The 17,006-nt window shown below is 42.1% G+C and overlaps 1 protein-coding gene across 1 annotated transcript in view; it reads right to left on the bottom strand.

Moving 5' to 3' along the window:
* LOC126417006 (luciferin sulfotransferase-like) overlaps positions 1–17,006 on the bottom strand; it is a 114,814-nt gene that overhangs the window by 14,250 nt on the left and 83,558 nt on the right. The window contains exon 6 of the mRNA XM_050084894.1: positions 3,415–3,509. Coding sequence (XP_049940851.1) covers positions 3,415–3,509 — 95 coding nt within the window. The remainder of the gene's footprint in view (positions 1–3,414; positions 3,510–17,006) is intronic.

Raw genomic sequence — 17,006 nt, 5'->3', positions numbered from 1 at the left:
ACATTCACGAACCATAGAAATGCTAATTTGCATTATTGGGCAACTGAAAATTCGTGTTGGCTGCAGCAAGTTGCACACCAAAAACTGTGGGCAGTGAGTGTATGGTGTGGGATTCTGGAGGACAGAATTACAGGTCCCTATTTCATCGAAGGAAATCTTCATGGTAGGAAGTACACCACATTCTTGCAAGAAACATTAGGTGTGATATTGGAAGAAATACCTTTAGGAACCAGGAACAGAATGTTGTATCAACACGATGAGTGTCCGGCACATTTTTCACTGATGGCTAGAAATGAGTTGCAGAGGCAATTCCCAAATCGTTGGATTCGACGCCAAAGAGATGTGTCGTGGTGCCTCGTTTGCCAGACTTGATGCCTCTGGATTTTTTCTTGTGGGCATTCCTAAAAGACATTGTTTATAAAGATGTTCTAACTACACCTGAAGATATGAGAGAGAGAATTGTCAGAGCATGGGCTTCAATTAAGTGCTGATGTGATAAGGAATAACACGCAATCAATGATAAGAAGATTGCAGCACTGCTTTAATACCAATGGTCATCACTTCGAACACCTTCTGCAAATGGACGTCCATGCCAGCTTTGTGAGCTTCGTTGAGCTTCAAAGACCTTACTGTTACACATCACTGGATTTGTCTCGATAGATGCTATCAGAAAAAAACACCAAACTATAGCACCCCATTAAAAAAAAGTTACCTTGATATCTCTGAAGCGAACCCACCTAGCAACAAAAAAAACCAATGTCATATTATGGCCTCTTTTGTCCCATGCAACATTTGACCCTCAAACTTTTCAGCTCCTATCAAAATTTCGGAGTTGTTCTAGGTGGCAATAGTTAGTGACTCACCGTGTATATTAATGACTTGCCACTCTATATTCATGAAGATACAAAGCTAGTTCTTTTTGCTGATGATACAAGTACAGCAATCACACCCAAAAAACAAGAATCAGCTGAATTTCAGAATATCATTAAGTGGTTCTCTGCAAATGGCCTCTCACTAAATTTTGAGAAATTATACAATTCCATACAGTAAATGTCATAACACCATTGATAAATATAGACTATGAACATCCTGTTGCTAGGGGGAGAATACTCAACATTTCTGGATGTGGGCATTGATGAGAGATTGAATTGGAAGAAACACATCGATGATCTGCTGAAACGTTTAGGTTCAGCTACTTATGCTATTAGGGTTATTGCAAATTTTGGTGATAAACATATCAGTAAATTAGCCTACTATGCCTATTTTCATTCACTGATTTCACACAGCATCATATTTTGGGGCAATTCGTCATTAAGAGAGAAGTATAATCAGAAGTGTAATCAGAATAGTAGCTGGAACCCACCCAAGATCACCTTGCACACATTTATTTAAGAAACTCTGGATATTCACAGTACCTTCACAGCAGATATATTCATATATGAAATTTGTTGTTAATAATCCATCCCAATTCAAAAATAACAGTGATGTGCATATCTACAACACTGTAAGAAAGGATTATCTTAACTGGTCTGGATTAAATCTCACTTTGGCTCAGAAAGTGGTGAATTATGCTGCCACCTCCTGACATGTTTTGCATATTTCCTCACAGTAATGTCTTGTGGAATAATTTTCTGGGTTAGCTCATCACTTGTAAAGAAAGTATTGATTGCACAATAACGAGCAGTAAGAATAATATATGGTGTGCACCTGCAGTTGTCAAGCAGGCACCTCTTCAGATAGCTGGGCGCTGTAACTGCATCATCACAATACATATATATTCGCTAATGAAATTTGTCAATTTCAAAAGAATAGTGACATTCACACCTACAACACCAGAGGAAAAATGACGTTTATTACGATTCTTAAAGCTGTCACTCACTCAGAAAGGGATTCGGTGTAGAGCTACAAAAATTTTTGGTCATTTACCCAATATTGTAAAATGTCTGCTAAGTAGCAATGCAAGTTTTAATTAAGCTAAAATCATTTCTCCTTGACAACTCCTTCTGTTCAACTGACCAGTTTCTATTTAATAACTGGTAACTTGCAAAACAACTAGTTTTTAAGTGCAATTGCATCATGTATACATAACCTATAAACGGACTCATTCCACATCACTTTGATAAAAGAATCGTTCGTGTGATCCGTGGAACATGGAAAGACTTAACTAACGAATTAAATGTTTGTTTAATGGAGAAACAAGTTATTTGCACTGGACAGATCAGCTTGAAGAACTGCTTCAAACCACTCTTCAGAAGGACGATCATAACAATGAGAACTTGGACTCTCTGTTGTACACTACATTAAAGACCGGAACTGGAAACGTTTCTAGAACAGGATGCCTGAAAGGTTAAAGCACTAAGCAATGGTTAATTACCAGATATTTGGCATTCAACAGGGTACAAAATACGTACTCAAGACAAGAGCTCTTCTAATTTTTTTATCGCTATTACTAAAATCAAAGGTCAATTTACGCTTCATCTCCATTAAAATAACCCTAGTCTAAAGAAAACACTCCCAAAGGTAATACTATCAAAGACACTTTTCTTCAGAAAAGGAAAAGCATTTGCTTTTGACAGTTCTATGACACTGTAACTGGAGTGTGTTAAGGGCATATTGCATACAGAACTTACGAGTACATACTGAAAATTAATGCCTCCAAATTTTGTGTTCTGTTCTCACTATCATCTGAGGTATTACACGTCTTGCATATTACTCGTTCAACTTTCCCACGTCTCTGAATCACGTTGCAACTCTCTACCATTAGAGGGTTCCGAAATACAGCGTATAACTTGGCCGTGTATACCGTCATTATTTCAGTAATTGAGCAACAGTGAGCTGTAACCGAGTTTCTGAGTGAAGAAAACGTGCTTCTAATTGAAATCCTTCGCCCTTTATATGACAATACCAGACCACACATAAGCGAAGCGAAATCTACAATAGTCTTAGTGCTTGGGTTCATGGTCATTGATCGTCCACCATACCGATCCTGCTTGGCCCCTATCCTAGTTTTATCTGTTTGCAAAACTTAGAAACACCTTCGAGGGCTTCATTTTGACAGTGATAAAGTGGTGCATGGAGAAGTGAAATTGTGGCTTCATCAACTAAGTGAAATATTCTACAATGATGGTATCAACAAACCGGGAGAAATGTGTATGTCGGCAGGAAGCTTTAAGAGTTACCACACAAAAAATTCGTAGGCATTACTTTTCACCACTTACTCGTACATAACAAACCGGCAGTGGCCGTCAGGTTCTAATTATTGGTATCATATGCCACTATGAATAAATGGCAAATATCACATGGTAATTTTCGGTTTCCTGCCTAGCTTATAACTGTCAGCCACAGTGGAATTCACACCACCTTGCAGAATTTAAAGATGGTGCATTTGTTATTTAAGGCACTCGTAGTGCTTACCTTCTTCATTTCTTCATACGTGTTGAACAGTACATTCGGCTCATTTCTCATCTTCCAAAAATCGAGTACATGGTCCCAGAACGGAGTGAATGGTACTGTAAAACAAGAAGATGCCAGTTAAAACATGCAGTGAACGAGGCAAAATAGAATCTGCATGACAAAAAAAGTGAAGCACCCAAAAAGGAAGGAAGAAATGAGATGAAACTTCGTGGACTGAAAATCTATATGATTTTAATGGTTACAAAATCGAGTCACACTAATAAAGAACTCAGCAGTATGAGCACACTTGTAAGTATGACATTGCACCTCGTCTGTTCAGGATGCATGTATTGATTCGCTTGTATTCTCTCCTGAGGCAAGCTGGTCCATAACTGTTGCAAATAGTCCTTGATTCCTATTTAATGGCACTGGGCATTGCAGATGCTCCCATCCATGATCTATTGGGAACAGATCTGAGGGATCTTGCTACCTACAGGAGTACCTCAGCATCAGACAGACAGTTCATGAACGTTTGTGTCATGCGTGGACGAGAACTGTCTTGTTGAAACCAGTACATGAGAGGTAGCTCTAGAGTCCGCAGGAGGCTCGTGATTTACTTTTCTGCCGCTAGAGTTCATTAAACCACTGTCAGCCATGACCTGTAGTCTTACCGAATGGCTTGCCACACTATGACCCCAGGGTTAACATCGCTGTGTCTCTGCAGAACACTGGGAGAATGAGACCTCTCCCCAGATCTCCAGCATACTCGCGAATTATGAGCATCCAGGGTAGTCCAAAACCGCGATTCGCCACTGAACACAATTCATCAGCTGTCCATGCTTCTTGGTCGACTATAACGTCGTCACAAAAGTTTCTGTAATGATTGTAAGTACATTTTAATTCTTTCTGGCAAAGCTGCGTGATATTTTCAGTGTAGTTTATGTTTCCAATATCAGTAACAAGGCTGTCCAGATTCTTCAATAACAACTACATACCAAAGCGTTTGTTGGCTTCTTTCTTCTTCTTCACTAATAGTTGGGGATGTTTAGCATTTTGAAGGAATGCATATTGTCACTTACCGCTGTCACAAAAGACTGATGATATGCAGCTATCAAGCGTCCTTTTACACTCTAAACGTCCAAGATAGCAGCACTTCCAATAATATGATCTTCTATCACATCCTCTGAATATGTTTATTCTTGCAATCCAGCTATAATCTCCTAGGTCAGTTCCACTAGAGTGTGTGTGTGAGGGTGGGGGAGGGGGGGTTAGGTGGAGGGGAGGGGGGCTTGCGGGTGGGTGGGGAGAGGAGGGTGCTGTGTCATGGATACCCAGGGCCTGAGAAGATCGACAAGCAACTTGCATGTTTCCTTGTATGCTACTATATACAACTACAGAATGGACCTTGTGTTTGAACTTTATAAGTGTATTAAACCTCAACAAACTGTGCCAGTTAGTTCTACATGGTGTCATCTAATGAAGAAGTTACAGTACAGTTGCTGTGTAATGTTTAACAGTGTTCCGCAGTTTGTCTACTGATGCAAGAAGAATACCTGAAAATTGACTGTTATACAAGTTAATTTCCTGGGCAATTAAGAACAAGAAAAAAAATTGCGTTCTGTTTGCCGAATTTTAATTATTTACCGATGAACTACTTGGAGATTCTTAACACATACTCCAAAAAGACAATATATTTATTACACAGAAGAGATATATTAAAGTAGGAGAAATGTATTTTTCACAATCCATGTTATTGTTGTCCACATCCTCATCCTTTACACTCATCCTTTGTAATTAGAATCTATGCATCACCCTCTTCATTTGAGGTCTGTATACCATTGGGGGAGATCTTCTTCTTGTTGGAAACCATAGTTCTCCCGCTGAAGCATCATAATATTTAGGAATCTTTGTAACATCTGGGCTAATCCAATGTGTTGAATACAAAAAGTTGTGCAGTCACTGTTCTCACTGTTAATGGCTGTATGAGCACAGGCAGAAGCATCAGTGGTCATAACTTGCAATATAAACTCAATGTGTACTGTCACCCTGCATGTAGCGTCAAAGATCATAATCTCGTTCATTTTGACAATAAGCTGTCAGTAGAGCCCAGCATATCCAACTTTTATACCAAAACCAAATCTAAAATATAAATATTTTTAAATGACATCCACTGCTGCGAATAATACACATTAGCAGTGATAAACCGTCATGAGAGAACCATCAAAGGATAAAGATGTTGATGCTCATAGCAACACTACTTGCTGCAAGACAGTGTAAGTACCAGCACTGGTAATGATGATTGGTATATATATATATATATATATATATATATATATATATATATATATATATATATATATATGTGTGTGTGTGTGTGTGTGTGTGTGTGTGTGTGTGTGTGTGTGTGTGTGTGGGTGTGTGGGTGTGTGTGGGTGTGTCTAACTAATAGTGTTTATTTTGTTTCCTTGCAGATGAGGTGAAGTCACTGCAGCAGCAACACCACCTGATGCAGAAATTATGTTGTTTAGCATTAGTTACAGTGTAAACAACAGCAGCAGCAGCAGACATGTCAGTTGAGTACAATATTGGACCAGGAGTTGTATCCAGTGGTTGTATTACAATATTCACGATTTAGTGAAGCCAAAGTTGTATTATCCACAGATGAAGGGATTCGAATATGCAATGCATCAATGCAGATATTTGCTTTATCCATGGAAATGTTGACCCACCATAAGTTATGCTGGAAGAATTACAGGGCTTAACAACAAACAGTTCTCACCACCACAGGAGAATGCATTTAAGAATTTAATTAGCACCAATTATGTAATACAGCAGTCTCTAGAATGTTGACTACAGTGGCAAAAGCATGCCCACCGATTCTTAGACATTGTGGAGTAATCTGAGGGAGATAAATCACCACAGTCTCTCTTTGAAGCGTTAAGCCACTATCAGAAAGTATTAAACATTTCTCACACATGGCAGATGGAAGAAGAAGAAGAAGAAGGAGAAGAAAGGAGAAGGATATACTACCAATGACTTCATCAACCATCACAATATTAGCCAATCAGGAAAGACATTCGGGGTCAGCTGGGATTAATCGTATATGTTGGGAAAACATACAGTTCAAGAAGCACCAATACATGTTGGAGAAAAGGTGTTTGATTTGACACCCGGTTTAGTGGGCCAGGACTATTAGAGTCCTAAAAACAACGAACCCCAAAAAATTTTTGCCAGAAGATATATCATATGCTGAAACCTTGTGTATGACTTAAATACATAGGTGAGACAACGCCCCAAATAGGCTGTTAAAAAGCACAAACAGTAGAAAATCACATTCTAATTATTAGATCAGCATCAACTGGTGCACTTAGCAAAGCTGAAGAAATTGACATTCTGCATAAAAAACTGAATGCATTACCTCTGAAGTGCACGTGATGGTGTGATGAAAAGTAATGATCCAAAGCTTTTATTCCTTCTTCTATGATGACAGAGATATTCATGTCAGACGTATTACTCAGTCGACTTTCCCATTTCGCTTATGCAAGTTTCAACCCTCTGGTGCAAGAGGACTGTGTCACACAGTGATGTGTAACTATTTCAGTGTGTGAGAAACTGAATGCACGACTTCGAAGAGTACCTCTACAGATTGAACACCCTCTCCTCCAGTTTGACAATGCCCCCTGATGAAAGTTGTCATCTGCAACAGTGGGACACTTTGAGATCACTGTCATCGATCATCAACTGTAAAGTTCCGACTTAGCTCCATCCAGTTTTCACATGTTTCCAAAACTTGAACACCGTCGAGGACTTATCTTCGATAGTGACGAAGCTGTGCAGGCAGAGGTGAGTTGTGGCTCTGTCAACAAAGTCAAACATTCTAAAGCGAAGGTATCAAGAAATTTATCTCTCTTTGGGAGAAACGTGTTCAGTGCCAGGGGGTCTGCGTTGAGAAAGAAATATATAGACGTGAAGACAAGGGTTGTTGAATGTTAATAAAATTTATTTTATTAAAAAGCTTTAAGAGGTTCCACGTGAAAAATCCAGAAGCCCTTGTATACCATGATGACCTGAATGAAATCATCGAATACTTAAACTACACACGTCAGTTGCTGCAGGGAAAACAGTCCAAATGAATGAAATAACATAAAATATTTCAAAGCTTCAAGAAAGGTTGGGACGAAATGGTCTCATGACAAACTAAAACAGACCATAGACGCGAATTTTACAAGAAGAATTTCAAGCAGGTAACGGAACAGTGCGGAATAAACCACTACTCAACATTCTTCCACAAGAAAGCGAGTATTGTGGAACATCTGAACAGAACGATAAAAATGAAATGAAGATGCAATTTAATCTTTGAGGTTCATACAAATTTGCTCGACATTCTGCCACAATTTATTGGGGAGTATAATTGAACTAAACATCATAAGACTAAAATGAGGCCTATTGAGGTTCATGATAGTGGGTTTCAAAATACGCTGTACAGGCACACAATCGTATTAAGATTGTGGATCCACACAAGCAGAAATTGAGTGTATGTGATATGCTGCGTATGCCGAAGTATACAACTTTGCTTGAGAAGGCTTACCAACCGAACTGATTAACAGAGATATTTACATTTTCCAAAGTACAGTGGACAAACTCCGAGAACTGCATCTTGTGTGGATCAAAAAATGGCACACATTGAATCAGTCTCTTCAGGAACCTTGGTGAAACGATGCATCAAGATATGCATATCCCCATAGCTGCACATACTGATGGTGCAAAGTTTCAGCTTTTGACAAAGAAGGGGGTCTTTCCAGTTTAGTACCTGGATGTGAAGGAGTGACTCCATGGAACCATGTTAGCTGTCATAACCACATTCTGCAGTAAAATCACATATACTGCAGTAACAGATGCTGAGTATGGGCATACAGTGTACGTCTGACAGGAGTTCTGATTTTAGGACGCATCTTAAATTGAACATGACAGCCAATATATAGTTGTCTCAAACTTGTTTGAGATTTTCCAGCATCTGCGCGTAGGAAAATGCTCTCTGAATCCTGCCTTTTGTTACACTGTACCAGGGCTCTCATGGGACACAGTCTTAAGAACATGTGTCAAACTATTATATGTATCAATTCCGCTACGAGTTTGTGAAGCCGTACTTTGCTGATCCAAATTTGCTTTATACAGACAGTTTCATCTACTGGGTGGAAAGCTGCTATCCATATGAAGTAATTGGATGCTATCTCTAAGCATTCGAGATCTCCAGATATAGGACTGATAGTCCTTATTGAAAGACACCTCAAAACAAGGAAGTTATTGGCCTGAGGAAAAGCGAAGTGAATGGTTTGTGGAATTTGTAGTGTTCACATCGAAAATGTATGCATATCGTAAAGACACAGGTGCCATCCAAAGAAGGGCTAAGAGTTTTGCACTGTGGAACCTCAAAGGCTCTCACATTAGAGGATTACAAGAGGTGCTTGTTCGATGGCATTGGTGCCGCTCTGGATATGGTATGCCAAGTAGTATTGCACGACAGGTGAAAGGTGAGCTGTCGTGAGATGACAACGCTTCATCTTTGTGGATAGGATTGAGACCCTCTCATAGCCACACTTCATTTGCGAGTGACTGAGTGCACAGATCTGTATATATTTGTAAACAGCGGTTGTTTGATAAACAGTGGTTGTGTGTGTGTGTGTGTGTGTGTGTGTGTGTGTGTGTGTGTGTGTGTGTGGTTTTTCTTCATCTTCTGCGTCCAGTTTCTATGTTCCGTATATTGTATGTAGAAATGCTCAGAAGAAAATGAATAAAAATTTAATGGTGCATAAACTGTACATAGCATTTAAGTTTTCTCTCTACTACTTTTTAGTGTATAAATGTATCTTATAGTAGTAACACTGGATATAAGTCATCGGAAAATTTTATTGTAAGAATTTGCTTTGCAGTTTATTATAACTAAAGCAAGTACTAGTAATTTACATACATACTCCACAACACATCGAATGGTGCATGGTGGAGGGACCCTATACCACAGCTAGCCATTTCCTTTGCTGTTCCACCCATAAATACGAGCAACAAGGAAATACGACTGTCTATATGCCTCCGTGTGAGGGCTTATTTCCCTTATATTCGTGGACCATACGCAAAATGAACGTTGGCAACAGAAGAATTGTTGTGCCATCAGCTTCAGATGAGGGGTCTGTAAGTTTTGTCAATAGAGCACTGGGTTCTGTTACTTAAGCAGTCTCAGAGCCAGTCACATATTTGAGAACCTATTCTGTATGCTCGTAACTTCTTTAACGGTGTGCAGTATTCGAAAATTCTACAGCAAATCGATGTGAAGGAAACTGGTCTGTAATTAGGCAGATCCGATCTTTATTTCGAGTCGCTTGGGACTTCGCGCTGGGCGAGAGATTCGCGATAAATGTAAACTAATTAAGGCGCCAGTGTCATAGAGCACTCTCTGTAAAACCGAATTCAGATGACATCCGACTTATGTCTTTTCAACAGCTTCAGTTGCTTCCCTACGCCAGGGATGCCTGTTATTACGTCCTCCAAACGGAAGTCTGTGCGACTGTCAAACGACGGTATGTTTGTACGATGATCCAACGGGAAATTCTTAAACGCCAAATTTAAAATTTCAGCTTCCTTTTGCTGTCTTCTATTGCCACACCAGATTGGTCAACGAGTTTATAAGCCTTAATCCGCTTCGTAATTTCACATAGAGTCAGAGTTTTCTTGGGTTCTTGTCAAAATCATTTGTTAAGGTTGAAGTTTAAAATGCAAACATATTAGGTTAGGCTTTACCGTGCCGTGCGGTTTTAGCCGAGCGGTCCAAGGCGCTGCAGTCATGGACTGTGCGGCTGGTCCCGGCGGAGGTTCGAGTCCTCCCTCGGGCATCTCGGGCATGGGTGTGTGTGTTTGTCCTTAGGATAATTTAGGTTAAGTAGTATGTAAGCTTAGGGACTGATGACCTTAGCAGTTAAGCCCCATAAGATTTCACACACATTTGAACATTTTTTTTTTCTTTACCGTCACTGTTATGACATTAAATGAAACAACAAGTTTACTGTTACCAGTCACTCTTTATTTATCTCCACTACGCGTCTGAAAGGTTTAAACCTCCATCATAAGGTGGATTTAGATTTGTTAGTATGACATTTGTGTGTGAGTTGTGTTACGATTTTTTTTGAGGAAATTGTGGCACTGTCTAGTGGAGAAACAAAACACTAATTCAGAACTTGGTTTTGGGTTTCTTTTGATAAAAAACTAAACGTATATCTAACGGCAAGAATAAAATAAGTGAAATAGAATTATTAATTACAGGACTATATCACTAACGTCGATTTGCAGCAGGGTTTTGGAACATGTACTGTATTCGAACATTATGATGTACGTCGAAGAAAACGATTTATTGACACATAGTCAGCACGGTTTCGGAAAATATCGTTCTTGTGAAACACAACTAGCGCTTTATACTCATGAAGTAATAAGTGCTATCGACAGGGGATGTCAAATTGATTCCATGTTTTTAGATTTCCAGTGGGCTTTCGACACCGTTCCTCACAAGCGTCTTCTAACCAAACTGCGTGCCTACGGAATATCGCTTCAGTTGTGCGACTGGATTCGTTATTTCCTGTCAGAAAGGTCACAGTTCGTAGTAGTAGACGGAAAGTCATCGAGTAAAACAGAAGTAACATCCGGCGTTCCCCAAGGAAGTGTTATACGTCGTCTATTGTTCCTGATCTATATTAACGACATAGAAGACAATCTGAGTAGCGGTCTTAGATGATGCTGTCATTTTCCATCTTGTAAGGTCATCAGATGGCCAAAACGAATTGCAAAATTATTTACGTAAGATATCATATGGTGCGAAAAGTGGCAATTGACCCTGAACTAAAAAAAGCGTGAAGATGAGTACTAAAAGAAATCCGCTAAATTTCGATTACGCGATTAGTTCCACAAATCTGGAGGCTGTAATTTCAACTAAATACTTAGGGATTACAATTACAAAAACCCTAAATTGGAACGATCAGATAGATAATGTTGTGCATAGAGCCAACCAAAGACTGCGATCCATTGGAAGAACACTTAGAAGGGGCAGCAGGTCTACTAAAGAGACTGTTTACACCACGCTTGTCCGCCCTATTCTGGAGCATTGCTGTGCGCTGTGGGATCCGCATCAGGTGGGGCTGCCAGATGACATCGAAAAAGTACAAAGAAGGGCAGCTCGTTTTGTATTACCGCGAAATAGGGGAGATAGTACCACAGACATGGTACGTGAATTGGCGTGGTAATCATTAAAACAAAGGCGTTTTTCGTTGCGACGGGATCTTCTCATGAAATTTCAATCACCAGTTTTCTCCTCCGATTGCAAAAACATTCTGCTGGCACCCACCTACATATGGAGAAATGATCATCACGATAAAATAAGAGAAATCAGGGCCCCCACAGAAAAATTTAAGTGCTCGTTTTCCCGCGTGCCGTTCGAGAGTGGAAAGGTAGAGAGACAGCTTGAACGTGGTTCATTGAACCCTCTGCCAGGCACGTTATTGTGAATAGCAAAGTAATCAAGTAGATGTAGATGTAGAGTACCTACAGTACTGTAGGCAGTCTATTTTATTTATTTTATTTTTACGTTTCAGCCAGCTCTCGGTTCCGAGACGAAGTTGAGCACGACAGCTTTTCTGGAGGGTAGAAAATTCAGGAACTTTATTCTGTGCGCAGTTTGCTTTCGCTCTCTGCGTATCGACTGGCGAGCGTTCATCGGGGACCACAAACTACCGTCTACCCTAAAACAAAACCTTGTGCAGTGCGCAGATACTCTTCTACTAAAGACCTGCTTCATTTGCGTAGTGCACCATCGCCCTATCTATGTCTTACAATTCTCCACGCCATAACCCAGGTCCGGAAATCTGCAAACAGTACCGTCACAGAATCGGCAAATTCTTTTGCTGTGACCACTCGGCTCCAAACCAAAAGACCTCGATTAACCCTGTGAACAATTCTGCAGACTGCGAGCTCTGCTTGCACCCAGCGCGTGAGGCCAGCAGTCTTCACCACTTCCCGCGAGCCGCCCCGAAGCTGTGGATGGCCTCGAAACCCACGCGGGAGACGTCATTGCTGCCGACATGTGCCTTGACTAGCAGATGACTGCATCCTGCACGCTCGATAACAGCAAGCAAGGCCTCCTCTACATTTCCTATGAGGCCATCGACAGGTATACCGAATGCACACTGGATTTCTTTCCGGCCCTAAGCTGTTTCAGAACCTTCAACATCGCAGCGCGTCAGCAACCGTTGGTTAATATATTAAAAAACTAAAAACCCGCCTCGATTGCGAAAAAAGCACCTAGTGTTAAGTGTTAACCCAGGTTTCGGCGTAGATAACTACACCTTCTCCAGAACAACAATAAAACCCACAAGTGCCTATACATTTATAAACGAAAAAGAAAAGGAAAACACAAACAGTACATATGTACAAAGTCAAAACCACTACTTAACTTAATGGTGTACGCTCCACCTCACACTGGCCTATGTCCGATGGGCCATGACCCGCCATAAACTGCAGCTACAAACGGTCGCTCACTTGCAAGCCTCACCCGCTATGTTTGCACATGCGCAAGACAAGCGAAGTTACTTGAATGCGCGTGCTCATACGAATACGAGAAAGTTTATCCATGGGTCGGGGCTAAATAGCCCATATATTCCCAACCGTGGATCAACGTATATCAAAAAAATGAAATGGATAGAACAAGAGACGAGCTAAATAGGAGATGAAACCTAAAAATAACCGCACACGGTTGCTTATGCGAGTAAAGAAACTTATATATGAAGCCACATATGACAACAGGAGGAACTTTTAAAAACTATACGTAAAGCCAGTAGTTAGCCTGGGAGGGGAGTGGGGGGGCGGGGGGGGGGTTACTGAGTGGACGTAATCTAAAGACGTCGTGGTAATAAAGATATAGGGATAAAACGTGAGGTGATCAACGGGCTAAAATCACCTTCATCGTAAAAGGAGCATGAGGAAAAAAGAAAAAAGATGAACAGCTTGACCAACCGCGCTCGCCAATGAGCGCGCGCGTGTGATAATCCCCAGATGTTTTGGAAGAAACGCAGATCTTTAAGCATCTGCAACATGTTAAAGACAATATCCTCAAGGACCTATTCCTACTAAGAAATAGAAATTTTTTTTAAGATTTCGCGCCTTTACTTTGTTCTTTATACTTGCATATCTGATGATCTGGGGATTATCTCACGCGCGCGCTCATTGGCGAGCGCGGTTGGTCAAGCTGTTCATCTTCTTTCTTTTTATCCTCATTTTCCTTTTACGATGAAGGTGATTTTAGTCCGTTGATCACCTCGCGTTTTATCCCTATATCTTTATTACCACGACGTCTTTAGATTACGTCCACTCAGTAACCCCCCCCCCCCCCGCCCCCCCACTCCCCTCCCAGGCTAACTACTGGCTTTACGTATAGATTTTAAAAGTTCCTCCTGTTGTCATATGTGGCTTCATATATAAGTTTCTTTACTAGCATGAGCAACCGTGTGCGGTTATTTTTAGGTTTCATCTCCTATTTAGCTCGTCTCTTGTTCTATCCATTTCATTTTTTGATATAAGTTGATCCACGGGTGGGAATATGTGGGCTATTTAGCCCTGACCCATGGATAAACTTTCTTGTATTCGTATGCGCACGCGCATTCAAGTAACTTCCCTTGTATTGCGCATATGCATACATAGCGGGTGAGGCTTGTAAGTGAGCTACCGTTTGTAGCTGCAGTTTATGGCGGTTCATGGCCCATCGAACATAGGCCGGTGTGAGGTGGAGCGTACACCATTAAGTTAAATAGTGGTTTTGACTTTGTACATATGTACTGTTTGTGTTTTCCTTTTCTTTTTCGTTTATAAATGTATAGCTATTGTGTTATTTCAATCATTGACAAAGGTCTTCTTAGGCACTTGTGGGTTTTATTGTTGTTCTGGAGAAGGTGTAGTTATCTATGCCGAAACCTGAGTTAACACTTAACACTAGGTGCTTTTTTCGCAATCGAGGCGAATTTTTAGTTTTTTAATATACTAAGCTATTTCCCTAACGTGTTCCTGATGCACCTAACATTGGAGCTCCCAATAACTAGCAAACACCTTCCCCTGGTGCCTGCTCGGATCCTGCTCATCTAGACTCACAGATAAAATGGGTTAGGCCGGAGGCCCAGCCCATACGTCGACTCTCCGCCTCGAGCAACACGAACGTGTTAACATTCGCCAATTTCCCTGCACTGAGGGCAGATTCACAGCGTCGTGTACACAGCAAAGTACCTCGGAAGCAGAGTACGAGGAGAAACATGGTACACCTGAAGTGTCTGATGTGATGCGTCACATTCTCCGCCACCACTACACCCGAGGCAGGAGCCTGACGATCGCTGACCGTGGCCAAATGCATCTTCAGCTACATGTGAATTGCTGCCAGCTGTTCCTGGGCCCACACAAAACCTAAATATCCTGTCACTGCTAACTTAAGAATCAACCGTAAAAGCACACAGAGAAAGCTAACTATTGAACTTGCTACTCTCCCGATGTTTCGCCAAGGGAGACTGAACGCCTTACTGGACTGTGTAACCAACCATTCAAAAGAAATCACAACTATGCTACAGGTCGCGTAAACTACTCTTTACAGTTACTAAAACGCAAAATTACATGTCTTAAATATAAAAACACTCACGGAATTTAAGAATTAAACTATATAAAAGCACAGGCGGTAGCTACAAACTAACTGATTATACAGGGTGTAACAAGGGCAAGTACTTTTACATGTGGTATATTAAAGCGCACACACACCAGTATGTTGGTTGTTGTTTCTGTGTGTCGAAAAGTCTTCCCCCCCGATGTTTTCTGCACAGTTGTAACTGCAACATTAAATGGATTGCAGCTTTCTGTTTAGACCAACAGTTTGCCACTCAAACATCCACACTTCAAAACCTGACGTGCTGCCCAGGGGAAACTAGACATTAACGGCTTGGTTAGAGAATTTCTCCAAGCACGCCCGACTTTACCTGAATGATACCATTCCAGGATGTTGGATTGGAAGTGGAGGAGCAGAAGATGAACTTCATCGCCAGTGGCCTCCCACGTCTCCAGAACTCACACCTTCTAACTTATCTATGCCTGACAATCTTGATAGTCTGCGACATTTCATTGTTGAAGCTGTGAATTCGATAACGAGAGACCAGCTGCGTCATGAGTGGCAAGAAATAAGCCACCGTCCTGATAATTATCGTTTAACACATAGTGCTCACATTGAATGAATAAAAATTTGAACTTTTCTCTTTCCAGGGACATTGGAATTGTGTTTCTATTTTTTGTGGTTTTGAAGCAACAATTTTTTCAAATCTGTTCCTTCTTTTCGAATAACCCTGTGTAAACAACGAAATAGGTCAGTCCCGAATATACACTCCTGGAAATGGAAAAAAGAACACATTGACACCGGTGTGTCAGACCCACCATACTTGCTCCGGACACTGCGAGAGGGCTGTACAAGCAATGATCACACGCACGGCACAGCGGACACACCAGGAACCGCGGTGTTGGCCGTCGAATGGCGCTAGCTGCGCAGCATTTGTGCACCGCCGCCGTCAGTGTCAGCCAGTTTGCCGTGGCATACGGAGCTCCATCGCAGTCTTTTAACACTGGTAGCATGCCGCGACAGCGTGGACGTGAACCGTATGTGCAGTTGACGGACTTTGAGCGAGGGCGTATAGTGGGCATGCGGGAGGCCGGGTGGACGTACCGCCGAATTGCTCAACACGTGGGGCGTGAGGTCTCCACAGTACATCGATGTTGTCGCCAGTGGTCGGCGGAAGGTGCACGTGCCCGTCGACGTGGGACCGGACCGCAGCGACGCACGGATGCACGCCAAGACCGTAGGATCCTACGCAGTGCCGTAGGGGACCGCACCGCCACTTCCCAGCAAATTAGGGACACTGTTGCTCCTGGGGTATCGGCGAGGACCATTCGCAACCGTCTCCATGAAGCTGGGCTACGGTCCCGCACACCGCTAGGCCGTCTTCCGCTCACGCCCCAACATCGTGAAGCCCGCCTCCAGTGGTGTCGCGACAGGCGTGAATGGAGGGACGAATGGAGACGTGTCGTCTTCAGCGATGAGAGTCGCTTCTGCCTTGGTGCCAATGATGGTCGTATGCGTGTTTGGCGCCGTGCAGGTGAGCGCCACAATCAGGACTGCATACGACCGAGGCACACAGGGCCAACACCCGGCATCATGGTGTGGGGAGCGATCTCCTACACTGGCCGTACACCACTGGTGATCGTCGAGGGGACACTGAATAGTGCACGGTACATCCAAACCGTCATCGAACCCATCGTTCTACCATTCCTAGACCGGCAAGGGAACTTGCTGTTTCAACAGGACAATGCACGTCCGCATGTATCCCGTGCCACCCAACGTGCTCTAGAAGGTGTAAGTCAACTACCCTGGCCAGCAAGATCTCCGGATCTGTCCCCCATTGAGCATGTTTGGGACTGGATGAAGCGTCGTCTCACGCGGTCTGGATGTCCAGCACGAACGCTGGTCCAACTGAGGCGCCAGGTGGAAATGGCATGGCAAGCCG

The sequence above is a fragment of the Schistocerca serialis genome, chromosome 8 (genome assembly GCF_023864345.2).
Source record: "Schistocerca serialis cubense isolate TAMUIC-IGC-003099 chromosome 8, iqSchSeri2.2, whole genome shotgun sequence".
NCBI lineage: Eukaryota > Metazoa > Arthropoda > Insecta > Orthoptera > Acrididae > Schistocerca > Schistocerca serialis.
The sequence above is the reverse complement of the archived record's forward strand: the minus strand, read 5'-3'. Positions and strand labels throughout refer to the sequence as shown.